Below are 26,851 nucleotides of genomic sequence, written 5' to 3'. Positions count from 1 at the left end.
TGATGCACAATGGTCAGTGCAAGGGAGGGGGTGGGCCTCTAGGGCCAGGGCCCAGGTGGGTGCTCAAGTCAGGACTGCACAGTCCTCAGCTGGGGGCCCTCGGGGAAGTCATGTCACCTCGTGGCCTCGGCCCCTCAGATTCTCCACGACAGTGCACGAGAATCACCAGACGTGTATGTGCATGCTGAGTCACTCAGTCGTGTCAGACTCTTTGCAGCTCCGTGGATTGTAGCTCACCCGGCTCCTCTGTTCATGGATTCTCCAGGCAGGAATACTGGAATGGGTCGCCATGCCCTTCTCCACCAGGAAGAGTCATGAAAACACAGACTGCTAGGCCTGGGTATGGCCTGAGAATCTGCCTTTTTGGCAGATGCCCAGGTGAGGCTGATGCTGGTAGTGCCAGGACCCCACTTGGAGAACCATTGTCAGAGTCGTCAGGGAAGGCGGACGGAGATTAATTCATGTAAACCAGGTAGAACCATGGGGCACGTAGCAAGCACTCAGCAAAAATGTTAGTTGTTGATACCAATTCATGCCAGAGAGTCTGGCCTTTTTTAACTTCAAGAAGACTTGAGTCCAGGGTCTGGTCACACCATTTCCTGGCTCTGGGACCCTGGGAAAAATCACGGGGCTTCTTGGAGCCCCAGAGTTCTCACAGGGTTGTCCTGCAAGAGGTGGAGGGGGAGGTCCCTTCCCAGGATAGCCCAAGCTTGCTAGAGGAGTTCAATACACAGCTGGTGCCTGATGGATATTTCTTGAATCAAATGAGCTTTGAAAGATTGAGAATTCCCTGGTGGTCCAGTGGTTAAGACTCAGGACTTTCACTTCCGGGGCTAGAATCTGATCCCTGGTAGGGGAAACTAAGATCTCACAAACGACATGGCACAACCAAAAGAAATACTTCATTTAAAAAGAAAAAAAGAAAGATTGAAGCTGCAGAATGCAGCATAAATGTGAGGCATGGCAGTCAAGCCTTCAGGCTCAGGAAACAAGGAGACCCGGGGTCCCCCTGCAACCCACAGGGGGCGGGGTAAAGTCAGTGAGTGAAGCCAGTCGGGTGGGGGACGACAGGGAGTGGTGGGCACCGTGGCAAATCGGGAGCCAGGCTGCTTCCGAAGAAGCAGCCGCCATCTCTGCCAGTGAGACACAGCAATATGGAAGAGCAAGCCTAGGGCTCTTGCTCACTCTGACTGTGGCACAAGCAGGAAAGAGGGTTGTTAGGTGAAATCACCCAGCAGTCAAACATGACCTCCCATGGACCACAGCTGCCAGATCAGAGCAGGAACAATTTAAGAATGGCTGGCCTGGGTGCCGGGCTAGAATCCCTGAGGACCCAGGGGGAGGGCAAGGAGGTGGGTGGCAGGCTTCCCAAGAATGGGTCAGAAATCACCAGGAACTAGGCGGGTATTTGGCTTCAGGGTGTTTATTTCACATCCCTCCGTACAGGTTCTGGGGCCAGGTGTGGGGGCAGGAGACCAGGCAGGGGGTAGCAATAAATAACATGGACAGACGGAGCTCCCCTCCAGACAGATGAGGTTAAAGGAGGTTAGAGGGAAGCTACAGGTGGAGGTGGGGTGCTGGCGGGGCAGGGGCAGCTGGAAGGAGGGGGAGGCCAGGCCCCCAGAGCTCTCCGTCACCTGCCCCGGCCCTTCCCTGCCCCAGCCCCCACGACTTTGGGGAGGAAGGGAGCCCGCAGCCAGTGGGGGCCAGCGAGGGTCTTGGAGGGGGTGGGTGACCGCACAGGGTGTCCCCGGCTCCCTCACTTGACGCGGATTTCAGCATACTCGGCTAGTTCCTCCGTCAGGGTATAGCTGTCCTTGGTGGGTCGTTTCCCCAGGTCCGAGTGTGAATAGCTCAGGTCCAGCTCCGGGGGTTCTCCCCGAAGACCCAGCAGCCTCCTCTCTGATCCCAGGCGCCTCTCGCTCTAAGAAGGGAGCCAGCCCATTAGGCGGGCCTGTCCCACCTTTCCCAGCTGCAGATGTGGGGGTCACTGGCACCCCCACGGCTCTAGAGCAGAGTCCCACGTGAGCCTCCTTCCTCACCCAGCCGACCCAGCCCTTGGGAGCCCTGCCCGCACCAGTGCTCCCTACACAAAACAACTTTCTCGCTGCTAAGCCTGAAAGCTGCCCCCAAATTCACTGTCTCCAAGAAACCTTCCTCAACCTGGGAATTTGAGGGGCACCCAATTCAACCCATAACACCTTTCTAGATGGAAGCCACCTGGTCGGGAACCCACTTTTCCCAGTTGTTGTGAGTGCCTATCTCAGCAGGTTCAGGTCTGGTGTGGTCCCTCCTCAATCTGGGACATCCTCCAGGTGCAACTTCAGCTTCCCCATCACGCCTGCCATCCTTGACCTCCCTCCTTCAGACACACACACACACACACACAGAGGACAGTAGCCACAGACAGACAGACGGGAGCAGTAGTGGGACAGAATAGACAAGGCCAGGGGGTGCTGGGCAAGGCCACACTGAACTGGGGACCAACCTGGATGCCTGACGGGGACGCACACACATGCACGCCAACCCCAAGGCCCAACACGGGCCCAGAGGCGGGCACACTGAGGCCCCCGGAACCTACCTCCTGGGGTGCTCATTCCAGGGTAGAGACCTCTCTGAACTATTGGAGAAGGAAATGCAGTCATAGACCCAGGCGGAGAGGGTCAGGGCTTTTGTGGGCCCCGAACTCTACAGCCCCACTCCAGCCTCAGCCTGAGCGCCCTGTCCCAGCCCAGGGCCAAGCCAGTCTCAGCAGATACTTTCCTCCCTTTCTTTGGGGCCAGCTCCCCCTCCACCCAGGGCCTCCCAGGCCCCTCCCAGGCCCTCAGTGTCCCCAGCACCCAGGATCTCCAGCCAGCTTGGCGCCACGGGACTCTGGCCTCACCTCATATTTCTCCGGCGCCCCGGAGATGCGGAAGTCGCTGCTGAACACGACAGGGGGATTGTCCCCGCCCGAGAAGCTGGGGCTTTCCGTCACGTTCTTTCTGCAGGGCAGGACACGTCAGACCCAGTGCAACTTTCAGGTTCCCTACTCCTCTATTTGCAGTCCCCTCTACCCTGGCAGTTTGGCCCAAGGGACTCCAGAGCTGCTTCCACCCATCTCTAAGATGGGGTGGGCGGCCGCTTCAGTGAGCAGCCTCTTCCCGTCCATCCTAGCCCATCCTTCTCCTGCTTCACAGCTGAAGACGAGCCACACCTGGGCCCCAGTCTCTGCCATCTTCAGGACCCCTGCCTGGCTCCTCTGCGTTCTCTGGGGCCATCTGTACCCCCTGGCTGCCAGGATGTGGAACGCAGAGATTAATTCCTTGTCAGGAGAGCTGATGTGTGTGTAACACAAGGAAGAGAAATAGCAGTAGGTGGGTGTGACTTGGGACTGGGGAGTGTTTATTGATACCACAGATTATGTGTAGTTGTTGGAGTTTCTGGAACCCACTGTGACTGATGCTGTGGCTGCCAGCCAGGGTAGTGGCTCTCCACATCACAAGGGAGGGGCAGGAGGAGACAGCAGAGAATGTGGGGCACCAGTGATGACTGGTGGGAAGGGTCCCATCCAGGCACCGACACCTGTGACCCAACCACGGCCACAGTCCACTGTCCTCCGCCCAGCTGAATTCTCACAGCGGAATCTGCCCTCTCTCACCCACGCCCAGCCTCCAACTGGTCTGCCCGCCCCTGCCCTTGGAGGCTCCCTCCTCCCACCCCACCACGCTCCAGCTCAGCCCCCGTAGGCCACTCACTTTCTGCGCGTCTGGGTGATGTAGCAGACGATGGCGATTAGGATGGCAAAGGCCACCACGGCTCCCACAGGTCCGATCTTGGCCCACATGAGCCGGTCTGAGGAAAGAGAAGACCCAGGCACCCTCAGGGCTGTTGGTGGGAGTGAGGACACCAGAGTGCTTAGGAGACGGGCTGGGGCAGGGGTGGGAGCGAATGTATTTATGCAGCAGCAGGCACACCCTTGCACTGACTGGCTAGTTGAGCTATTGGTGGGGCCCGTGAAGTGTCAGCAAGCTTGGGGCAGCCTCTCCTAACTGGCCGGAAAGCGCATCTTGACCACCCGATCGACACATAGCCAAACCATCACTCAGCGGCCAGTAATCAGCCTCGGGGAGGGGAGCTTAGATCCAACGGGGGTCCCATCTGTCCCTTGACTCCCAGCCCCAGGCCGCTTCACTCACGGGCTCCCTGGAAGGGCAGCTCCAGGCTCTTGGTGCCGTAGAGGTTGTGGGAGGTGCAGATGACCCGGGGTGGGGCCTGGGCCTGCCCCCGCAACGTCAGGATGCTGGTGAGCAGGAGGCCGCTGCGCTCTGAGTACACGAATTCGCGCTCCGTCTCGTTCACGGTCACGTTGCGCAAGGGCAGCTCGAAGGCCACGGACGGCTCCGGGTTGGCTTTCACCACGCACAGGCACTGCACCGTGTCGCGGGCTGCCGCACAGTGGGACTCCAAGAGGATCACAGGGGCGACTGCGGGGGCGAGACAAGACCCGGTGGGCTGGGGATGGGGCCTTGGGGGCTTCTGGGCTGAGATGAGCTGCCCGTGCCCCCTGCACTCTCTCTTGTGTGTGCTCGCTCAGTCATTTCAGTCGTGTCCGACTCTTTGAGACCCCGTGGACTGAAGCCCTCCAGGCTCCTCTGTCCATGGGATTCTCCAGGCAAGAATCCTAGAGTGGGTAGCCGTGCCCTCCTCCAGGGGATCTTCCCGATCCAGAGACTGAACCTGTGTCTCTTGCATTTTCTGCATGGCCAACAGATTCTTTACCACTGAGCCACCGGGGACGTCCCACACTCTCTCTGACGCCCTCTCTAATGCTGCTCACCTTGTAAAATATAAATCAGATAGATTATAGGGACTTCCCTGGTGGTCCAGTGGCTAAGACTTTGCACTCACAATGCAGGGGGCCAGGTTCAATCCCTGGTCAGGGAGCTAGATCCCACGTGCTGCAACGAAAACGTCTCACATGCCGCAGTGAAGATCTCAAGTGTTGCAACTAAGACCTGGCGCAACCAAATAAATAAATATGTATTTTTAAAACATGAGGGGCTTCCCTGGTGGCTCAGTGGTAAAGAATCCACCTGCCAACACAGGAAACACGGGTTCGATCCCTCACCCGGGAAGATCCCGCATGCCATGGAGCAACTAAGCCCATGCACCACAACTACTGTGTGCTCTAGAGCCCGGGAGCTGCAACTACAAAGCTCACGTGCTACAGCTACCGAAGCTGCGTGCCCTAGAGCTTGTGCTCCTGCAACAAGAGAAGATATCACCATGAGAAGCCCACACACCACAACCAGAGAAAAGCCCATGCAGCAACTAAGACTCAGCACAACCAAAAATAAATACAATCTAAACAAAAAAACCCTGAAATAAAATCTTTAAAAGTGATAAATATAAATAGATAAATCAGATCACGGCGCTCCCTGCTTAAACTCACCCCCTCCAACTGCTCCTCGCGTCACTTAGAATAAAACCCCAATACTTTGCTTTGGTTTGCAAAGCCCTGTAGGACTTAGCCACACTCAAATCTCCTGCTTTCACTCTGGCTCACTCCCTTCCAGACACACCGGCCTCCTTGCTGTTTCTCATACTCGTGGGATTTTTTCCCACACCTGGAGGTCATCCGTTTCTCCCTCAGCCTAGAGCACTTCCCTGACACCTGCGGAGCTCACACCCTCACTCCAGGCAGCTTCTGTGCAGACCACGATCTTTCTCTGACCACACCATGTAAGCGGCACCTCGCTGCACTAACAGTTCACTCGGGTTTGCTCCTCAGCACTTATATCTACCCGAGTTACATGCTGATGTGACTGCTCTCTTATTTCCATCCAGACAAATGCTTCCTCTGTCTCCACTCTGTCCCCACTGTTAGAATATCCCTTTCTTTTTTCTCTTTTTGCCACACTGAAAAGCATGCAGGATCTTAATCCCCTGACCAGGGATCAAACCCATGCCCCTTGCAGTGGAAGCTGGGTCTTAACCACTGGACCTCCAGGAAGGTTTCCAGAACATCCCTTTCACCTGGCAGGAGCTCTGGGAAGACTCATGGGATGAGCAACTGAGTTCAGCCAGCTCTGTCTCCAGGCCATCCTGCAGATGCCCCCACTCACTCCCTGGAGACCCTGCGTCCTGACCCTCCCTCCCTCATAGGATGCACCAGACACCACCCTCCACCCAAGATAATTTTGTTGAGCTTTACTGCCATTTGAATTACAAAAATGATACTGGGATGGTTTTTTCCCTTTCATTTTGCAATATGAAATTATAATAGAACATTGAATGTCGCTTTTTAATCTATGTTCTCTTTCCTTCTGAGAGTTTGGTACTCACCTCTGCTCACTCTAGACTGACCTTTGGTTCTCAGTCCTGAGTAAATCTCACTTCCATATGGACAAAAGATCCTTGGCCCACCTTTGTTGTGGCTCAGTTGTGTCTGACTCTTTGCGACCCCATGGACTGTAGCCCACCTACCTCACTTATTTTCAATTTCCAGCCAAAAAGAATATGCAGGTAACAGTGATGGGGCAGGGAGCCATGAGACTTGGGTATTTGCAATAGGGATCATTCCATTTGGAATGGGTACATATCTCTAAGTCTAGTAAATAAAAAGTTAAATAGTCCAGATTCTGTTTAAGCCAACGTGTATATGCTTGCTATGTTGTTGCTTAGTTATTAAGTTGTGCCCAACTCTTTTGGGACCCCATGAACTATAGCCCGCCTGCCTGTCTCCTCCCTCCATGGGATTTCCCAGGCAAGACTATTGGAGTGGGTTGCCACTTCCTTCTCCAGGGGATCTTTCCAACCCAGGGATTGAACCCATGTCTCCTGCATTAGCAGGCGGATTCTTTACCACTTAGTCACCAGGGAAGACTGATGCTTACTATAGTATTAACGAATTAACACACCACAGAGTAAATTAGTAATGACCAACCTGAACTGACAGTGATTATTTTAAAAAGTAAAAATCTTTTCATTCTAGACTGTAGCACTAGTACAGCTCTGACAGGGCTGCGGGCATGCTGACGACCTGCTGTGTGCTCAGCATCTTTGCAGAGTTGCCGGCAGCCCCGAGACCTGTGAAACCCTGACTGACACTAGACAAATCCCAGGTCCCACAAAAGATGGGAAGGCTTGGGGGTGGGACAGCTTTGGCTTGAATTCCAGCTCTGCCATCTACTGGCTGGTGGCCGGAACCAGGCCACTCAGCTTCCTGGACCTGCAAGATGGACTTCTCATCTGTGCAAACAGGGGTAATGGGTGCTTGACTCACCAGGGGCTACGGAGAATACACTCTGAAGTGGGAGCATGAGTGTGTTGAAAAGAAAGCTTAACATCCCACCTAGGGATTTAGGATTAGATAAAGCGACTGCAAAGAGATCCAACCAGTCCATCCTAAAGGAGATCAGTCCTGGGTGTTCATTGGAAGGACTGATGCTGAAGCTGAAACTCCAATACTTTGGCCACCTGATGTGAAGAACTGACTCATTGGAAAAGACCCTGATGCTGGGAGGGACTGGCGGCAGGAGGAGAAGGGGATGACAGAGGATGAGATGGCTGGATGGCATCACCGACTCGATGGACATGAGTTTGAGTAAACTCCGGGAGTTGGTGATGGACAGGGAGGCCTGGCGTGCTGCGGTTTATGGGGTCGCAAAGAGTCGGACACTACTGAGCGACTGAACTGAACTGAAAGCGACTGAGCACGCGCGCATGCACATCGAAACTTTCCAGCAGAGGGCGCACGTGAGCAACGCCTTGGCAGCAGGAAGGCGGCGGATATCCAGCCAGGAGTTCAGGGAGGTGAGTGTGAAATTAAAAGGGTGTTTAAGACTCATAGAGCACGTGGGGCTCCTGTCAGGCCCTGTGGGCGCTCACCATAATATCCTTAATGTAAGATACTGTCACACTCATTTTTCAGAGAAGAGAATCAGAGCTCAGCAAAGGTGAAGTCACTCGTCTGGGATCACACAGCAAGACGGAAACAGCGCTTGGATTCAGACCCAAGTCCATTCAGCTCTGTCGGGCGCTGGGCACCAGTACACTTCTACTTCTTCATATCAAACTCGGGTGATGAGTGATCCCTACCCCCAGTCACATTGTTGTGAGAGCGAAACAGGCCAATATGTGCAAAGGGCTCAGACCTGCTCATCACAAGATCTCAGAGAGGGTGAGCGCCCTATAGGTCCCCTGCTGGGACCCCCTCCTCAGGAGCACCCACCGTTGTCAGTGAGCATGGAAGCCCCAGTACTAGGGGACACAGACTTCGGGGACAGAGAGGGGACTGAGGGATGGTTCTGCCAAGCAGCCTGAGGCTGGACTCCCAGAGTGCAAGCACTGTGACCCAGACCTCGGAGCCCAGCGCTGGGCTCAGCAGGGGTGGGGGTGGGGGAACGGCTCTTGTCCCCTCTGGCACATCGAAGGCCTTGAGTCCTTGGGGACCAGGGACTTCAGGGGAACTGAAGCAGCCAGAGGTTTACGAACTGGACAGACAGGGTCCAGAAGAATCTTGACACTGGCCAGCCTCCCAGCTGCATGGCCTTGGGGGATTCTGTCCTTCAGTCTCTCCTCAGTGAACGGAGATGATGACAATATGCAGCTGCTTCAAGAGGTGACCAGGGAGGGGGTTGGGGACTTAGTGTTTAATGGGGACAGAGCTTCAGTTTAGGAAGGTGAAAAATTGGGGAGATGGGTGATGGTGAGAGCTGTACAACAGTATGAATGTACTTAGGGCCACTGAGCTGTACTGTTAAATATGGTTAAGATAGTGCATTTTATATTATGTGACTTTTACAACAATTAAAAAAACACATAAAAAGAAAGAAAGAGGCCATCATAATAACACGTGCTGGGTGGGGATGCAATCCTGGTTCAGGACAGGCCCTTCAGTGTTGTTTGCTGCTGACACTCTTACTGTGCTTCCCTGGTGGGTTAGGTGGTAGAGAATCTGCCTGCAATGCAGGAGACCAGGATTCAAACCCTGCTGGGAAGCTCCCCTGGGGAAGGACACGGCAGCCCACTTCAATATTCTTGTCTGGAGAATTCCATGGACAGATGAGCCTGATGGGCTACAGTCCATGGGACAGGATGGTCTGTGACTGACATGAGGTGGAGTTGTGTGTACATTCAGGGGCTTCCAGCAGGTTTTCAGGGGGTTCTCTGACTCTTACACCTAAGAAGCTCTGATTAGGGAAGTAGATATAACGAGGAAAAGCAAGAGGAAGAAGGAGGGGCATGTATGAAGAAGGCAGAGTATACACAACCCATACACATGATCACGATTGATGCTGGGAGAGAGGAAACTGGGAGGAAAGATGTCCCCAAGATGAAAGGTCAGCAGAGCAGTGACGGCCATCACCTTGCCCTGGAATAATCTGTCTGCACTTTGCCGACAAAGCCATAGTCAAAGCTATGGTTTTTCCAGTAGTCATGTATGGATGTGAGAGTTGGACCATAAAGAAGGCTGAGCACCAAAGAACTGATGCTTTGGAAATGTGATGCTGGAGAAGACTCTTGAGAGTCTGTTGGACTGCAAAGAGATCAAATCAGTCAATCCTGAAGGAAATCAATCCTGAGTATTTGCTGAAGCTGAAGCTCCAATACTTTGGCCACCTGATGTGAAGAGCTGACTCATTGGAAAAGACCCTGATGTTAGAAAAGATGGAAGGCAAGAGGAGAAGGGGACAACAGAGGATGAGATGGTTGGATGGCATCACTGACTCAATGGACTTAAGCTTGAGCAAAGTCCAGGAGTTAGTGAAGAACAGGGAAGCCTGAAGTGCTGCAGTCCATGGGGTTGCAGAGTCAGACTCAGCTTAGCAAGTGAATGACAACTGACTGTGGCCACTTGCAGACTATTGAGTATGGACTGTGTTCAGTACCTTCTGACAAACTTGTGTGGTGGGGACCACAGTAGGTGGAATAAGTGAGTCTGGAAGTGGTGAATTTGGAGACAAGTTCCAGAGGCCAGGCTGGGGTTGGGGAGGAAGCAGAGAGAATGGAAATATGGAGGTGACATTCCAGAAGGAGGTGCTGGAGGAGGGGAAGTGGAAACCAAGACTCGGGAGCTATGACCTGATGGCCGGGGTGGGAGCGGGGTGTTGGCAGTGCTGTCCAGAGAAGGGAGGTCAGGAAGGGGACTGGTTGGCAGTGGAACAACGAGCTCCATTCCCAAGACAGTTAGCTTTTTATCTGCATGCATCTCATCTCTCTGGCTGTGCTATATCTGTTAACATGGTTGGTGTCCTCTCGGTCCTATCTCCCGCCTCCCACTGAGCCACACAGCTCATGCACATAACAACGGCTTGATCAATGTATTCTGATGTCATAACACAGGATGAGGTCAGCTTTGGGCATTACAGAAGAGTGGAACCAGACTGCTGCATCTGAATCTCAGTTCTGCCTGGGTGACCTGGGGTGAGTGACATAACCCCTAAGGGCTTCAGTTTCCTTCTCTGGAAACTGGGGACAGTAAGAGAACCTCCCTCACTGGGATGCCAAAGAGGTGAAAGAGTAGGTTCCTGTCAAGAGCGCCCAGCAGTGCCTGGTCCCTAACGATGCTCCACGGGGTTAGAGGTTGCGGTTTTTGTTTTAGTTAATGCACGTGTGCTAGCCTGGTGGCTCAGAGAGTAAAGAATCTGCCTGCACTGTGGGAGACCCGAGTTCGATCCCTGGATCAGGAAAATGCCCTGGAGAAGGGAATGGAAACCCACTCTGGTATTCTTGCCTGGGAAATCCCACAGACAGAGGAGCCTGGTGGGCTACAGTCCATGGGGTTGCAAAGAGTTGGACACAACTGAGGGACTAACACTTCTACACTTCAAAGAAGCAATGGCCACAGGATTCAGAAATATCCTTGGTCAAAAGCCCATCCCCGGGTGTGGGAATATTATATTCTCAGGTGGGACTTTTTTTTTTTTGGCCAACCCTCACAGCATGTGAGATCTTAGTTCCCCACCCAGGGATTGAACCCATGCCCCTGCATTGGAAGTGTGAAGTCTTAACCACTGGATTGCCAGAGAAGTCCCTTAGGTGGGCCTTTTCTTGCTGTGGATTCAGCTTCCCCACCCCCATCTGCTGGAGCAAAGCTGACCCTTGGTTGGGATGCTGAATGTCCCCCATTGAGCTCCACCACAGGGGTGGGTGGGCAGGAATCAAGCCCACCTACTCTCATCAGGGGCAGAGGGTTGGGGGGGGTACTCACACTCCACGGACAGGTTGAAGGCGGTGGCCCTCTGGCCGTACTGGTTCTCAGCCACACACCAGTACTCTCCGTCATCCTCGGGTGTGACGGCAGGCAGCTCCAGCTGTAGCTCACTCTCGTAGATGACCGTGGCCAGAATCTGCTTCTCCTTGAAGATGGTGAGGATGGGATCCGGGTTGCTCTGTGTGGAGCACAAGATGGAGACTGTCTCGCCCTCCACGGCCACCACTGTCCCGTTCACTGTCGGCTTCCAGGGTGCATCTAGGGGGCAGGACAGGGGGCCAGTGGTCAGAAGCCAGGCGGGCCTCTTCTGCCAGCCAACTCTCTCCCCTAAATGTGACCCCCAACACCCTAATTGGAACACACCACTTCAGGACAGCCCAAGTAACCCCAGGACTGGCTGTCTCATTTACAGAGATTCTGCAGACACGGTGCTTGTGTCTGAGTCCTGGCTGTACCCCTTCCCAGCTGTGTGTGGACCCATGTCTTAACCCTTTGGGCCCCATTTTTTAAATCTGGAAACTAGGCTTAATAATGTTCCCAGCTTCATAGGGGTCACTGAGAACAGACTATGGCATGCACTGCTTTAGCCTGAGCAAGGCAGATGAAGATCTCTGTCCACGTGGACAGATGCTGTATAAGGAAATCAAGTATCTAGTTGGCAAGATGGGGAGGGGCACTTTGGAGAAAAATAAAGGTGGGATGGGAAGTCAGGGTAGTTATGGCTTTAACTAGGATGCTGAGGGAAAGCTCCCGTGAGACTAGAAGGGGGCCAGGAGAAGGCAATCAGCCATGGGGATGTCTAGGGAAAGACCATTTGCGTAGGGCACTCAGAAACTGCTGAGTAAATCAAATGCTGCCTGACGCTGTCATTTTTATTATCCCCAGTCCTGGGCACTTTGCCTCAATAAATATTTGTGAGTGAATGAATGAATGAATGACCTCTCCTTGGCTCCTAGCCAAGAATCCTGTTTGACCCGCCCCTTCCCCCTGAAGCCCTATAATGTTCCAGAGTGCCCACAGGGGCTGGATCAGGCTTGGGTTCCCCTCAGCCCTCCCATTGAAACTGTAATAGGGCTTATGTTAAAATGCAGATTTCAGGGTTTCCCTGCTGGTTAAGAATCTATCTTGCAATGCAAAGGACAGGGGTTTGATCCCTGGTGTTGGAACTAAGATCCCACCTGTGTGTGTTCAGTCATGTTTGACTCTTTGTGACCCCATGGACTGTAGCCTACCAGACTCCTCTGTCTGTGGGATTCTCCCAGAAGGAAGTGGAGTGGGTTGCCATTTCCTTCTCCAGGGAATCTTCCCAACTTAGGGATCAAACATACATCTCCTGCATTGGCAGGAGCCCCTAAGATTTTAGGCCCACACGATGCAGCCAAATAAACAGATATTTAAAATAATAATAATAATAATAATAAAATGCACATTCCTGGGGCCAAGCCCAGCTCTACCCCCCAGGAAACTGAATTTAACAGGCTTTCCTGGGTGGGCAGGGACCACCTCTGACTCCCTCTCCTCCTAGGCAGGAGATTGGTGCCCAGTAGGTGTTCAAGAATAAAAGAACTCCTTAACCTTAAACTTCCTCTCCATCTTCATCTCAACTGCAGGCATGACCTGACCGCCACCGCTACCCCCAACCCTGGCCCCCCAGCTCTGCCCTGGGCGAGGCTGGTTCCCCAGTGCCAGGTGTGTGGGGCGCACAGGGCGGCGACTCACACATGACGCTGAGCCCTACGGTGCGGTTGTCCTGGCCATAGGTGTTCTCAGCCAGGCAGAGGTAGACGCCGTCTTCGGCGGGGGTCACTTCGTCCAGCTCCAGGGACAGGCTCTCGGCCACGGCCTCCCGGAGCACCGTGCCATCCCGCATCCAGGTCAGCAGCGGCGGCGGGTTGCTGTCGGCCCCGCAGAACAGGCTGACGTGGGAGCCCTCGATGGCCTCGACCGTGGAGTTTATCTCCACGATCACCGGGGGGTCTATGGCGTGGAGAGAGGACACAGGACCTCAGCTGGCGCGCACGCAGGCCCCGCCCCCGCCCCTGACCCCGCCCTCCCGCCCCGCCCCTGGCCCTGACTCCGCCCTCCCGCCGCGCCCCAGGCCCTGACCCCGCCCCCGGCCCGCACCCAGGCTCACACTTGATGTCCAGGCTGGCGTAGCCCTCGAACTGCAGAGTGGTGTTGGGGAACGAGGCCTGGCAGCCCAGCCGGTGGCCGTTGGTCTCCCTGGTGGGCACAAAGTGCAGCAGCGACACCTGCACCCAGGTACCCTCCTCCTCGCGCAGCCGCCCCAGCACAGTCGGCTCCCCGAGCCCCTCGTGGCCCAGCCAGCTCAGCTCTGGGTGCAGCTCCGGGCAGTTGTCAGGCACCATGCAGCTGACCTCCACTTCTGTGCCAGCCATCACCTCCGGGGGGACCACGATGTTGGGGGTGTCTACATGAGCCCGGGAGATGGAGGGTGAGGAAGCAGCGTCGCCCACCAGCCGTCCCCCACCCACAGGCCACTGTCGGACTCCATTCCTGGCGCCTGGTTCCTCCCCGCCCTGGGATGCAGAGTTCCCCACAATCTGCTCTTTTCCTGGGTACTGTTCACCCAGAAGCCCTCGGCAGATCCAACGAGGGATGTAATAATAATGGAAACAACAATATAGTGCTCTGAGTACTTCACCAGTGTTTGACTTGCCAGTCCTTCCAGCCATGCTGAAACTAGAGGGTGGGTAATGTTATTTTGCTCATTTTATGGATGAGGAAGCTGAGGACACAGCTAGTACCAGATAAAACTGAGCTTCAAACCCTGTTGCTCTTGCTTCATCATCTGTGCCCTATGTGTGCGTGCTCAGTCACGTTCAACTCTTTGCAAGTCCATGGACTATGTAACCCACTAGGCTCCTCTGTCCATGGAATTTTCCAGGCAACAATACAAGAGTGGGTTGCCGTCTCCTCCCCCAGAAGATCTTCCCAACCCAGGGATGGAACCTGAATCTCTTGCATCTTCCTTCATTGACAAGCAGATTCTTTACCAACTTTGCAACCTAGGAAGCTCCGTGCCCCAGACAATATATTATATTCCTCAAGAAACTTTTCTCCTTCCTATGTTTGCTTTGCTTTACCTTCCACGTGTGTGTGTGTTGTGGGGGGTGTGTGTGTCCTAGAGCTGTGTCTGTCTGTCTGTGCCGGTTTGGAGTTGGGGGCGGGGTCTCTTTCTGCATCAGGGCTGTAATCTGGCTCCTCACATGGTCTCAGAGCTGATGGGGAACCTGAATCTAAGGGTTCAATGCCTATCAGGGCCTCTCAGAAATGAGGCAGTGGACCCTACTCTGCCCAAACTGGTCCAGAGCTGCATTCTATTTGGTGTAAACTTAAGACATTAAAAAAATATATATATATCTGAAGTAGCAGCCTATGCTGAAAATACACAGCTCTGGTTCCCCTTGAAAATTCAGAGAATTTCCTGGCCATTCAGTCGTTAGGACTCCAAGCTTCCACTGCAAGGGATACGGGTTCAATCCCTGGTCAGGGAACTAGGATTCCCCCATCACACTTGGCATGGCCCAAAACAAAACAAAACAACAAAAACTCAGACTGCCTGAGATCTATGGCCCTGCATTCTCATGCTACACCATTTAGCTTGAGCCGAACTCCGTGTTTCAGGCACTACTTTGCGCACTTGACAACTATTCCCTTATTGAACTTTAAGTGCTGTTCTTATCCCCATTTTACAGAAGAGGATAACAAGGCCCAGAGAATTTCAGCAAACTGCCTACAGTAGCCCAGCTAATACAGGGATGCAGAGGCCTTACTGCAACCCCTGAGCCCCACTGCCTTTCTCCCGGGTGTCTCTGAAGAGTAAGAGCACTGCTTTCCTCTGGGGAGGACAACACAACTCGGGGCCCTGCTTTGCCCCTTTCTGTCATCTGCCTGGTCATGTGGGCAGAGGCTTGGCACCCCTCCCTCCAGCCGAACCAGCAAGTCCTTGGTTCTGCCGACCAGACCCTCCCCAGAGGGGCACTGGGAGGTCTTCCTGTTTCCCATGCTCCCTGCCCCCAGCACAGCCCTCCGAGACTCACTGATGATGTCCAGGACGCTGTGCTCAGAGAAGGTGTACTGGTTGTAGCCCCCCAGGTCCCCTCGAAAGTAGTATTTGCCGCCCAGCTCGGGGCTGAGGTTGCTGAGCAGAAGCGTGCAGTTGCGCAGGCCCAGGTCCCCCAGGAGGCGGCTGCGTCCCTGGAAGCTCTCGTGCACCACCTGCGTGCGTGACTTGAAGACCACCGGCGGGTAGTTTTTCGGATAGGGGCTATTGAAGTACCAGACGCCGTGCACGACGGCCGGCCGCAGCTCATCAGGGAAGCTGAAGCGGCAGGGGATGGAGACGCACGTGCCCTCAAAGGCTGAGATGGACGACGGCATCCAGGCGCCCCACTGACCCCCACGAGAGGCTGTGGGTGAGCAGGACCACTGAGGCTGAGAGACACATCCTGCCTGGGTGCCCCCAACTCCCACTCCCATCACCTCCCACCACCTGAGGGGTCCAGGGACCCCAGCCTGCTCAGGGGCCAGGACCCATGGACCCCCAGACCCCCAGGCATTATTACCTGAAATCATAATCCAAAACAGAGACAGCGCCGTGAGAAATATCATTTTGTACAGCAAGTGAGCAGAGCTGGAGAGGGGAGAGGAGAGCGTTCAAGGCCCAGGGAAGTGAAAAGTAAGACTTCAGGTAAGAGTTTGGGAAGCAGCCCGTTCAGATGTTAGCTGCTGCTGCTATTAGTATTTATGATCACAGACACATCTGTGGCATCAACCATGTACCACCCGTGGTACTCTACTATACAAATTCATTTGAGGTAAGTGCAATTATTATCCTGTTTTTGTAGCTGAGCTCCAGCAAGATTGAGTAACTTGCCCAAGGTCACACAGCCAGCAAGCAGCAGAGCTAGGATTCAAGCCCTGTCTGCCTGTCCAGGGTTGCAGACCTCACCACCAAACTGTCCTGACTCTACGTGGGTTTGTTGTTATTCAGTTGCTCAGTCATGTCAAACTCTTTGCGACCCCATGGACTGCAGCACGCTAGGCTTCCCTGTCCTTCACTGTTTCCCGGAGTTTGCTCAGATTCATGTCCATTGAGCTGGTGAAGGTATCTACATGGCTAGTGACGTGCTAATAATTATCTTCATCACCATGATGCCTTTGGGGATCTCCAGAAAGTAAGGATAGAGCCAAGTTTGGATGAGCAAGAGGAAGCAGGAAAAGCCAGGAGGAAGGGAAGTTGGAACCCTCCCCACTCACCTCTGTCTCCCTGAGTTGGGAATGCCTTCTGGTCCCACTTGCAGCTGTCAGCCGGCCAACCTGGAGCAAGAATCAGACAGGTGCAAGGAGGTGGGGGCCCGAACATCCCCCACCCCCGCTCTCAGGATCCACCACGAGTCGTGGCCGTTGTCAGGCTACCCACACACTCTCTGTTGCCCATGGCCTCTGGATGTTTGAGACCCTCCCACACAGCCTCAAAGCTACTCTGTGGTCACCCCCCGTGGCAAACCACGATCGAGAACTCCAGGGAAGCCAAGGGGAGCAGCAGAGCTTTGGGGTAGGGGGAGGTGAGGGGTGTGAATGGGGCAAGGGAGCACTTGTCCCATGGCTGAGGCCTGGGGGTGGCAGGCAGGGACCCAGCCCCATCAATGACTGGGTTTCACAGCATCAGCATTCCCAACATGCCGCGGGAATTCCTGCCGCCCTCTCCCGCCCCACAGACGGCCTCTGGTGTCCTCACCCTCCAGAGGCCAGAGCCTGGTTACAAAAGAGGCCTGTTCCCTCAGGGTGAGGGCACCTTGTCCTGGGGGGCTTCTGAGGTAGGTGGGGTCGAGAGAAGAGCTGGGAACGCCTGGCCGGGCTCTGAGTGGAGCCAGGAAGGACCAGGGACTGGGGTTAGTGAGTCCCCAGCACCCGGTTGCCCTGTGGGTCGCCTCGGGTTGGAGCCAGGGTTTCCAAGTGGCTGCTTTCTTGGCCTCTGACACTGTCTTCCCACGGACAGACGCACGCAGTCAGACACATGCAAATACTGGTATGAAATGTTACAGATCTGGGCAAAACCAGAAGGAGCCGGCCCACCCCAACAGCACTGCTCAGGACCTTGCACACATCAACAGGCACCGGGACCCACGTGCAGCAGATACTCACACACACCTGCACCCTCCTGCCCACCACACACCTGGACAGGCACAGGCGTGGCCATCAGGCACACGCACTGCGTGCCATGGTCCCAAAGGCACTCGGACCGGCACACACACGGAGGTGTGGCTGTGGCCAGCCCCACCCAGAGCCCTGCCGAAGAACACATGGCAGATGCCATCTTTGTACCTGCCTCAGGGAGGTACGGCGGGTAGACACAGGTGAGGGCCACGGGCCCAGACTTATGAACCAAGCGTGTAGACCACGCATTCTGAATACGGATGAAAACTGGTTCTTGGGGATGGGGTCCAGAAAAGCCTGAGTTATTACGATGGTTTGTGGCTCTCTAAAAGGCTGTGGTACATAAACACAAACAGTCCATCCATTATCTTAAGATTTCATGGGGGAAGTGGGTTTAGGAAAAGCAAGTCTGAAAGGTTTCCTTAGTGAGATGTTAAAAAAAAAGACTGAGAAACACTGACGTGGATTAAGGCTCACTCAGAGAGGTGCACGCGCCTATGCACACATGCTCCTCTTGTGTGCTCAGTTCTGGAACTTGCCCCCACCCCCGTCCCCTCCCAGATGGCAGGATACAGACCTGTGATCACCTGGGCATCCTTTCGCTCTTCTCCTGGCCCTGGACCACTTCCACCCCAGCTGCCACAAACCTAGGCGCCCCAGGGCAGAATCTCCACCGGAGGGGTGCTGAGGAGGGCGCCTCATTCTCTCTCTCTCTCTGTGGTTTCCTCCCAAAGCCCTGTCAGTGTCTGTGCCATGATCCCAGCCCACGCCCAGCGCGGTCCTGAGCAGCACCCTCCCCCATCCGAAATTAGTGGCCGCTCACAGCCACCATCCACGGCCCAGAACGCCCTGCGCTGCCCGCGCCCTGGCCGCCCCTGCCCCGTGCTCTCAACCCGGGTCCTCTGCTCTCCTCCGCGTCCCCAGCACTCTCAGCTGCAGTACTCACTTGATGCTCTTGCTTCTGCACCCTCTGCTCCGCCGGCCCTGCTCGCAGTCCCCTGGCCTCCCAGGGTCTAGGCCCCCACTCGCCAGCCCCTCCCCTCCCCCCGGGTGCCAGGGGCCGCCTGCCTCCAGGGCCCAGCTCCTCCCTGCCCCCGGGGGAGGGGGGCACAAAGGGCCCTTGTCACCACAGCTCGGACTGGGCAGCCTGACGCCTGGGTTCCACGAGCTCCTTCCTGGAGGGGCTGGGGGTGGCTGCCTCACTCGTTCCTCGCTCCATCCCCGCGTACCCTAGTTCTGGGTCCCAGGTTGGGGTGGAGGGGCTCTAGCATCTCTGGAAGTCTCAGGCTGAGATGCAGAACATGTAGTCCTCAGCTTCAAGGGAATCTTGGTGGCAATGCTACTGATAACCTTAGGCCCGGGAGGCCATAGAGGCCAGTGTGACCAGGAGGAGGCAGCCTCTAGAGCTCACTCTCAGCTTTAGTCCCCTCATCCTCCCTAGAGGATGTCATGTTTGGTGCCCACACCCTGGTCTATTCTCTTCCAGGCTCTTCTTCCCATTGGAAATGACTTTATGTATTAACTGTCTCCTCCCGTGAGAACATGACCTTCAGGAGGACAGGGCTTTGCTTCCTCCCACTCTACCCTGCGGGGAGACGGACTCCTGAGTTAAACTTCCTAAATGCAGAGTGGGTGCATGAGTGTGTTTCTCCAGTACCCTCACTGGAGGCCTTGGCACTGTTCCTTCCTCCTGGAAACTCCCCTGCCCTGTTCCGCTTCCCGATCTGCTGCTGATCAGCCCCTCTCGCCAAGCTGAGCCCCCCTGTTTAAGAGCTGCCCCGGGGGCTTCCTCTGTGACTCAGTGGTAAAGAATCTGCTTGCCAATACAGGAGACATGGATTCAATCTCTGGTCTAGGAAGATCCCACATGTCGCAGAGCACCCACATCCTTGCCCCACAACTACTGATCCTGTGTTCGAGAGCTCATGCCCTGCGACAAGAGAAGCCACCGGCAAGGAGAAGCCCTCATTCCACAACGAAGAGCAGCCTCCACTCGCTTCAAGTAGAGGAAGCCCGCGAGCAGCAGTGAAGACCCAGCACAACCATAAATGAAATATTTAAATGCTGCCTGGTCCTTCCACGGCCCTCAGCACCTTGTTCGCCCACCTGCACCCTCAGTGAGCTGTTTCCCCACTGGCATCTGAGCTCAGGTTTCCGCCTGTCTATCTGTCTGTCTGTCTTGTTCACCCTTGTGTCCCCTAGCACAGTGCCTGGTGCGTGAGGGTGCCCAGCCCGGGCTGTGCTGACTCTCTGAGCTGATTGGGGACCCTCTGTGTGCAGATTCCATGGGGATCCTCCTGCTGCCCCAGGCCCAGTCATGACCTTTGCATGGTGGTGGTGTGACTAAGTGCTCAGTTCAGTTGCTCAGTCGTGTCTGACTCTTTGAGACCCCATGAACCTCAGCATGCCAGGCCTCCCTGTCCATCACCGACTCCGAGAGTTTACCCAAACTCATGTCCAGCGAGTCGGTGATGCCATCCAACCATCTCATCCTCTGTCGTCCCCTGAGTGTAGTAGTGGCTTGATCATGAGCTGCTCAGCCACACTGGTGCATCTTCTGTCCTCTTCGGGCCAGAGCAGTGGGGAGGAAGGGAGAGAGAGAGGGCCCTTTCTCCCAAGGGAGAGCCCGGCCCCGAGGCACAGGGGATGGGTCGAGGCGGGGAAATCCCTCAGACTGGGGAGTGAGGAGTCAGAGAAGCCTGGAATGGGGGGGGATGGGGAGTCCCACCCCCACCTCAGGCTTCATGATGTCAGACTCTGCCCGTGCCTTTCCCAGTCAGGGACAAAGGCCCATTGAGAGTGGGGTGGGGCCTGAACGCCTGGGTCCCAGAGAAGAGAGGGACCTGGTGCGTGGGCTTCGGGGGAGGACACGGAGATCTTGGAGGACTCATACGTCACAGCCTTCCACGTCAACACCAGCCGCGTTGGAGTTGTGTGTCTAGTTTGGGGGATCCACCATCTCCCTGGGTGTGAACCGAAGGCTGTCCCTGGGGGCGGGCTGCACAGGTGAGTGTGTCCCACAGAGGGTGCTGTTGCTGAGATCTGCACCCGGGTCCCCAGCCCACAGGAGGACTCAGGGACCTGGGAGCCTGTGCCGCAGAAAGGCGAGGTGCCACTCAGATCCAGCTACCAGTGCTGCCCGATCACCGGGTCTTTCCAGACAAGGCAAGTTTGCTAGGGTGACTGTGACAAAGCCTCATAGATCAGGTGGCTTAAAAAATAGAGTTTATTGTCTCATGGCTGTGGTTTTACCAGTAGTCATGTATGGATGTGAGACTTGGACCATAAAGAAGGCTGAGCACCAAAAGACTGATGCTTTTGAACTGTGATGCTGGAGAAGGCTCTTGAGAGTCCCTTGGACTGCAAGGAGATCCAACCAGTCCATCCTAAAGGAGATCAGTCCTGGGTATTCATTGAAAGGACTGATGCTGAAGCTCCAATACTTTGGCCACTGATGCTAAGAGCCAACTCACTGGAAAAGACCCTGATGCTGGGAAAGATTGGGGCAGGATGAGAAGGGGACAGCAGAGGATGAGATGGTTGGAGGGCATAACCGATTCAGTGGACATGAGTTTGAGCAAACTCCAGAAGATAGTGAAGGAGAGGGAAACCAGAATCAGACACGACTTAGCACTGAACAATAGCAACAAATTGTCTCATGGTGCTGGAGACTAGAGGTCTCCTATATGTGGGTCTCTGTGTCCAAATTTTCACTTTTTATTAGCACACCAAACCTACTGGATTAGGACCCACCTAATGACCTCATTTTAACGTGATTATCCCTGTAAAGACTCTATCAAAGGACTTCCCTGATGGTCCAGTGATTAAGACGCCGCACTTCCAACACAGGGGATGAGGGTTTGATCCCCGGTGAAGGAACTAAGATCGCACATATTGAGCCAAACAATTAAAAAAAAAAGAAAAAAGACCTTCTCACCAAATAAGGTCACACAACTGCATTGGGGGTTAAGACTCCAACATTTACATTTAATTAATTAATTGGCCATGTGACTTGCAAGATCTTAGTTTCCCAATCAAGCGTTGAACCCAGGCCCCAGCAGTGAAAGCACTGAATTGAGTCCTAACTACTAGACTGCCAGAGAGTGAAAGTCGTTCAGTCGTGTCTGACTCTTTGCGACCCCATGGACTATACAGTCCATGGAATCCTCCAGGCCAGAACACTGAAGTGGGTAGCCATTCCCTTCTCCAGGGGATCGTCCCAGCCCAGGGATTGAACCCAGATCTCTTGCATTACAGGCAGATTCTTTATCATCTGAGCCACCAGGAAAGACCTGCCAGGGAAACCCCAGCATATAAATTTCAGAGGGACCTAGTTCAGTCTGTAACAGCCGGAGTTCACATTTTTGTGTGAAATATCTCAGTCTTTAGGTATTTGCCCAATTTTTACCTAAAACGTTGTACAGACTGAGCAAAATTCATCTCAGGGCAGGATCAAGCCCTTGCGCCCACTTGCTCCACACGCTCTTGACTGGGAGCAGGTGCTTGGTCTAACCCAGAGGCGCTCTCTGCCGTCAGCCAACAGCAGGAGTCTTCGAAGTGTGGCCTCCAGGCCAGCAGCAGCAGTATCAGCTGGGAGCTTGTTAGAAATGCTCATTCCAGGCCCCACCCTGGACCTGCCAAGTCTGCCTTTTACTAGGCCTTCTGGGAGATTTGGGTGAACACTGATGTTTGGGTACCTCTGTTTCCCATCACTAGGACCACCTGGAGGACTGGCTAAGCTGAGAGAAGAGCACTGGTGTGGGGATGACCCTGGTGGTCCAGTGGCTAAGACTCTCTGCTCCCGATACAGGGGGCCCAGGTTCACTTCCTGGTCAGGGAACTAGATCCCACAGGCCACAACAAAGATTCCGCATGTCCAATTAACACCCAGTGCAGCCAAATAAATAAATAAGAAGAAATACTTCTTCAAAAAGCCTTGGTGTCATGAAATGCAATCAGCAATTTTGAGTTTCCCACCTCTGGGGTATTTATTTATGAGGAGGGTCTGAGAGGCCTCCACCTCCTCTGTCAGTATGAATCCTTCCCGTCAATGAGGCATTGGACAGTTTCCAAAACTGCTTCACACTCTTCTGTTGCTGAGCATCATGACAGTCCAAAGAACTGAAGATTCTAGAAGATTCTCTCCTTTTACAGATAAGGAGGTGGGGTTTCAGAGTGGGGTGAGGACGCTTGAGAGATCCCACAGCTGGGAGGCGCAGCCAAGCTGCCCACACAGCCCTTCCTCTCCCTGTCCTTCCGTCTCTGTTTAGGAAATCCTCTCACAGAGGACGAGCCTCTTGTGGCTTCCGAGGCAGAAGCTGATGGTGTGCAGAACCAATCTGGCTCCCAGCTGGGTTTAGTTTGGCTCCCAGAGTGTTGATTTTTTAAAAATCAGATTCCTTTCATCAGTTGCCAAGATTTTAGGAATCAGGAAATTTCACATAAAAATAAGGATCGCCACCTTCTTTTGAAAAGTAGCTCTCGTGATGTTTGGCCCTCCAGTGGGCGTGGCAGCCCTGCCTGGCAGCCCTCGTTGAAGGGGGCCCCTGGCCTCCCCACTCCCTATCTTTACACAATACTGAGGCCAAGTGGCTGAGGCCCTGTATCACTGTGCTAGTGACGACGTGCTCTCACAGGCTAAGATGATAATGAAATGCATCTTGCATCTCCTCTTCTATCAAAAGTGGGCAAATCAGATAAATTGAGAGGAATGCAGTTTTGAAGAAGAAAGGGAGGGAATTCAAGCCCTGTGCAGGTGAACGGTATTGTCCTATGGGTCCTAGGCCAAGTGTGTCCTTACCGAGCACATACAACTGAAGACGCTCCTATGAAACAAATCCATCAGGCCTCACTCATTTACTGCACCTGTCTGCTCCCTGAAGGCCAGTGGTTCTCAAACTTTTTGGTCTCAGAACCCCTTTGTACTCTGAAAACTTGAGAACTTCAAAAACTTTTTGTTCTAGTGAGTCATCTCTATAGTTGCTTTATCTATTAGAAATTGAAACTAGGTATTTTTTATCTTTTACTATTTTTTTGGCTGCACTGGTTCTTTGCTGTTGCAAGTGAGCTTTCTCTACTTGCAGCCAGTGGGGGGCTACTCTCTAGTTATGATGTGCAGGCTTCTCTTTGCCGCGGCTTCTCTTGTTGTGGAGCCTGGGCTTGGTTGCCCCACAGTGCGTGGGATCCCAGTTCCTGTAGCAGGGATCGAGCCTGAGACTCCCAGATTGTCAGGCAGACTCTTAACCACTGCATCACTAGGGAAGTCCCAAAACTGAGACATTTTTAAAGCACAAGACCCAAAGCACTCCATCAGCTAGCTGTCAGAAGGATAACATCAACACATGTCATGGGGCCTCTGGAGAGCTCCACAGTCTGTTCTCAAGAAAACAAGTGTGAGAAAGATGGCTGGCATCTGAGTTGTCTCCACTTTGTGGAGCCCTGGAGGAGTCCCCAGACCTTGCTCTGAGAACCCTTGCTAGGGATCTGAATTTACCCCTGTTTTTGAGAAGATTTCAAAGAGGAAACTTGAACTTTCACTCCCTGCTCTGGCAAAGTAAATTCGAGGCCTTTTGAAGTGGGGGAAGAAGATAAAACAGATGTCCTTCACCAAGCTTCCTTGTGACCTCCCAGCACACAGAGACCCTGCACACCCCACTGAGGAGGACTGGCCCTCCGAGACAGGGCCCAAGACAAGCCTCTGGCCTAGACCTGGGCAGGGAACAAAGAGAACAGAGACTCTGGTTTGGAAAACAGGAGCTAGAACCGGCCATTTTATTTCAAGACTATTCACCAAGTGTTGGAAGGCAGCAGGAATAAATAAGGGAAGAGGGCACGGCGGGGTTTGGGGGGTGGTCCTACGTCTTGCAGCACATCCCACACGTGCCTTTACGACAGCAGCCGCAGCAGAAGATGCAGATGGGAAAGTGGGTGTCTCGTCTCTGCCTCTGGAGCACGGGCTGTGGGAAGGAAGGGCAGTGAGCCAGGCTCAGGGGGCACAGGCACGGGAAAGCAGGCGAGGCTCAGAGGGGAGTCCCAGGGGCTCTCACCGTCAAGCCAGCTGCCACTCTAGCTGTGTCCTGGGTCTGGAGGTCTGTGAGCTGTCGTGTCTGTGGAAAGCAAAAGAGGGTACTGAGGATGGCAGGGCGCGGGCAGAGCTCTCAGTCTAGCTCCCCCGGAGCAGCGCCTCCCTGGGGGTTGGCATCTCCTGGCTCAGCTGGAGTCCCAGGAGTGGCCTCACCTTCCCATGGGTGGTTCTCCTGTCTGCAAACATCCCAGACCTGTCTCCTCCTCTCTCTACAGCTGCTCACTCTTCCATAGGACCCTCTGTGGCCCGGAGGCCTGTCCCCACCCTGTATCTTGCCCCTTACAACCCGTTCCCCATGTTATCAGTCAGATCTCAGCTTTCCCCATTTCCCAAGCCTGCAGGGCTTCCTCTGCACTTGCCTATAAGACTTGGCACGGCTACCCCTCGGTCTTGTCTCCAATTACCATCTCCTTCACTCACCCAGCCCTCTGCTCCTCGGGTCTATCGTGCTTGCCCCCACCTCAGTCTCAGCTGGCTGCCCCCTTCTCTTATCCTCCCAAACATAGGTCAAATAACATTTTCTCACAAAATAGCCAACCCCCACCATCACTCTCCCACTATCTTTTACGTTATTCATGGAATAGCATTTCCTAAACACAAGTGTTTCCTTGTTTTAAGTTCATTGGCTGGTTTCCTGCCCAGGATGTATGAGAATATTCATGAGAATATTCAAGCTCCATGAGACTATTACCGCTTGGTCACCGCTGTCTAGAACAGGACTTACTGCTGAGAAGGCACTCAGTAAATCACTGTGGAACTAGAGAGGGGCCCCCAGACCCTGCCGCTCGGTACCCCATCTCTGCGCTCTGAGCAGCTGCCTGTCCCCCCTTTCCTCGCCCTGACCTCCGCCCCCATGCTGGGGGTCTCCCGCTGCCCTCCGCAGTCATCTCCCAGGGGCTGCTGCAATTCCGGGCCCTGTGCCCTCACCTGGGGAGGCAGAACGGAGCCGCTGGTCAGGCTGAGCAGGACAAGGAGCAGAAGGCAGGTGGCCCGGATCTGCGTGTTCAGTGCCATTGAGCCGTCTGTCTGGCCGTCCTGCCGTTATGTCTAGGACCTGCTCTGCTGTCTGGGAGTCCAGTTACAGTTGCTTTTATGGGTCCTCCTGGGGGAGGCGGGGATGCTAAGCCCTCTCCCCTTTGGCCCGACTCATTTCCAAGAAGGTGGTGGCGCCGAAAAGACGGGAGAGATAAGCGGGAACAGAGGTGACAGGGAACAGGGTTGTGTCACCCTCAGCTGACAGAGGTGTGTCCAGGAGGTGGGGCAGACACGACCGCTGACACACGCCTCTAGTCAGCCACCTGGGAGACACTTTCCCTGACATGACATCACCTTGTTGATTTCAGGAAAAAAAATTTCCCCCCTTTGCCCCTGCGGTAGAACGGATCGAAGAGCAGGAGTAAGGTGTCTTCCATCCCCACCGTTTCTGACCTCGTCATTCACAAGCAGTATGGCTGTCACTTCCCACACCCCTCATCACTCTCCCATCATCTTTTATGTTATTCATGAACAGCATTTCCTAAACACAAGTGTTTCCTTGTTTTTAAGTTCACTAATTCCCTGACCAGGATGTCAGCTCCATGAGAATATTCTCTCATCTACCTTGTTCTCAGCTTGGTCACCACTCTCTAGGATAGGACTTCATGCAGAGCAGGCACTCAGTCAACCACAGAGGCATTGGATTGAGGTTGGCTTCTGGGAGGGAACAGTGATGCTCGTGTGCAGGAGTTTGTGTCCACAGGAGCCCCCAGCACATGTGTGGGGTTTCTCAAGGGTCAGACCTTAAGATATGGCCCTGTGGATCTGGGAAATGTTCCTGTGAAGTTTTGGCCAGAAAGGACAATGGTGATGGTAACAGCTAACATCTGATGACTGCACTTTGCAAGCCAACAGATACACTGACTCATTTCTGTCTTAACTCAGCCCGTGAGACCTTGCCTCTGAGCAGCTCCTGCCTGCCCCATCCTGAGCTCTGCTCTGCTTTCAGGGCCCTAGCTGCCTTCTCAGCCACTGACTCCCTGGCTTCCCAAACCCTGCTCCTGGGAGAGGAGCCCACCATGCCCACCTAAGACTTTTTAATTAAAAATGCATTATTTATATATTTATGGCTGCCCTGGGGTCTTTCATTGCTGCACATGGGCTTTCTCTAGTTGCGGCAGAGTGGGGCTACTCTTCCTTGTGGTGCCTAGGAGTCTTGTTGCAGTGGTTTCTCTTGTCACACAGCAGGGCCTCTGGAGTGTGCGGGCTTCCGTAGTTGCAGCACACAGGCTCAGTAGTCATGGAGCATGGGCTTAGTTACCCCGTGGCATGCGGACTCTTCCCAGACTGGGGATCAAACCCGTGTCCCCTGCATTGGCAGGTGGATTCTTAACCACTGGACTCCCATC

The 26,851-nt window shown here is 54.3% G+C and overlaps 2 protein-coding genes and 1 non-coding gene across 4 annotated transcripts; 1 reads left to right on the top strand and 2 right to left on the bottom strand.

The window, feature by feature from the left end:
* Nucleotides 1-1,407: 1,407 nt before the first annotated feature.
* On the bottom strand, nt 1,408-18,408 carry MAG (myelin associated glycoprotein). Of its 2 annotated transcripts, XM_043892875.1 has the most exons (11): nt 18,330-18,408; nt 16,484-16,543; nt 15,790-15,857; nt 15,265-15,633; nt 13,335-13,631; nt 12,920-13,177; nt 11,198-11,458; nt 4,179-4,466; nt 3,738-3,834; nt 2,885-2,984; nt 1,408-1,924 (listed from the first exon to the last, which is right to left on the bottom strand). In XM_043892875.1, the coding sequence occupies exons 3-11, from the start codon at nt 15,833-15,835 to the stop codon at nt 1,760-1,762; spliced, it is 1,881 nt and encodes a 626-aa protein (XP_043748810.1). In that variant the 5' UTR covers nt 15,836-15,857; nt 16,484-16,543; nt 18,330-18,408; the 3' UTR covers nt 1,408-1,759. The 2 variants fall into 2 exon arrangements, with proteins under 2 accessions (XP_043748810.1, XP_043748816.1); XM_043892881.1 differs by lacking the exon at nt 15,265-15,633.
* Nucleotides 4,855-4,926, top strand: TRNAV-CAC. Its single transcript has one exon. It is a non-coding gene; the product is annotated as a tRNA-Val (tRNA).
* A 5,716-nt stretch (nt 18,409-24,124) lies between the features above and the next one.
* On the bottom strand, nt 24,125-25,578 carry LOC122688385 (hepcidin antimicrobial peptide). Its single transcript, XM_043894371.1, has 3 exons — nt 25,395-25,578; nt 24,430-24,489; nt 24,125-24,339 (listed from the first exon to the last, which is right to left on the bottom strand). Exons 1-3 carry the CDS (start codon nt 25,479-25,481, stop codon nt 24,238-24,240), a joined length of 249 nt encoding a protein of 82 aa, XP_043750306.1. The 5' UTR covers nt 25,482-25,578; the 3' UTR covers nt 24,125-24,237.
* Between the last annotated feature and the right edge of the window lie 1,273 nt (nt 25,579-26,851).

Source organism: Cervus elaphus, chromosome 4, assembly GCF_910594005.1.
Source record: "Cervus elaphus chromosome 4, mCerEla1.1, whole genome shotgun sequence".
Classification (NCBI taxonomy): domain Eukaryota; kingdom Metazoa; phylum Chordata; class Mammalia; order Artiodactyla; family Cervidae; genus Cervus; species Cervus elaphus.
The sequence above is the reverse complement of the archived record's forward strand: the minus strand, read 5'-3'. Positions and strand labels throughout refer to the sequence as shown.

What these genes read in the sequence shown, in the direction of transcription:
- MAG (XM_043892875.1), bottom strand. Translation starts at nt 15,835, where the DNA reads ATGATATTTCTCACGGCGCTGTCTCTGTTTTGGATTATGATTTCAG. An exon ending in GTTTTGGATTATGATTTCAG is followed by an intron (nt 15,634 to 15,789) that starts GTAATAATGCCT and finishes GCTCACCCACAG; the next exon opens with CCTCTCGTGGGGGTCAGTGG. An exon ending in GGGCGCCGGAGAAATATGAG is followed by an intron (nt 1,925 to 2,884) that starts GTGAGGCCAGAG and finishes CTCCCTTCTTAG; the next exon opens with AGCGAGAGGCGCCTGGGATC.
- LOC122688385 (XM_043894371.1), bottom strand. Translation starts at nt 25,481, where the DNA reads ATGGCACTGAACACGCAGATCCGGGCCACCTGCCTTCTGCTCCTTGTC. An exon ending in GCTCCGTTCTGCCTCCCCAG is followed by an intron (nt 24,490 to 25,394) that starts GTGAGGGCACAG and finishes TGCTTTCCACAG; the next exon opens with ACACGACAGCTCACAGACCT. An exon ending in GAGTGGCAGCTGGCTTGACG is followed by an intron (nt 24,340 to 24,429) that starts GTGAGAGCCCCT and finishes TCCTTCCCACAG; the next exon opens with CCCGTGCTCCAGAGGCAGAG.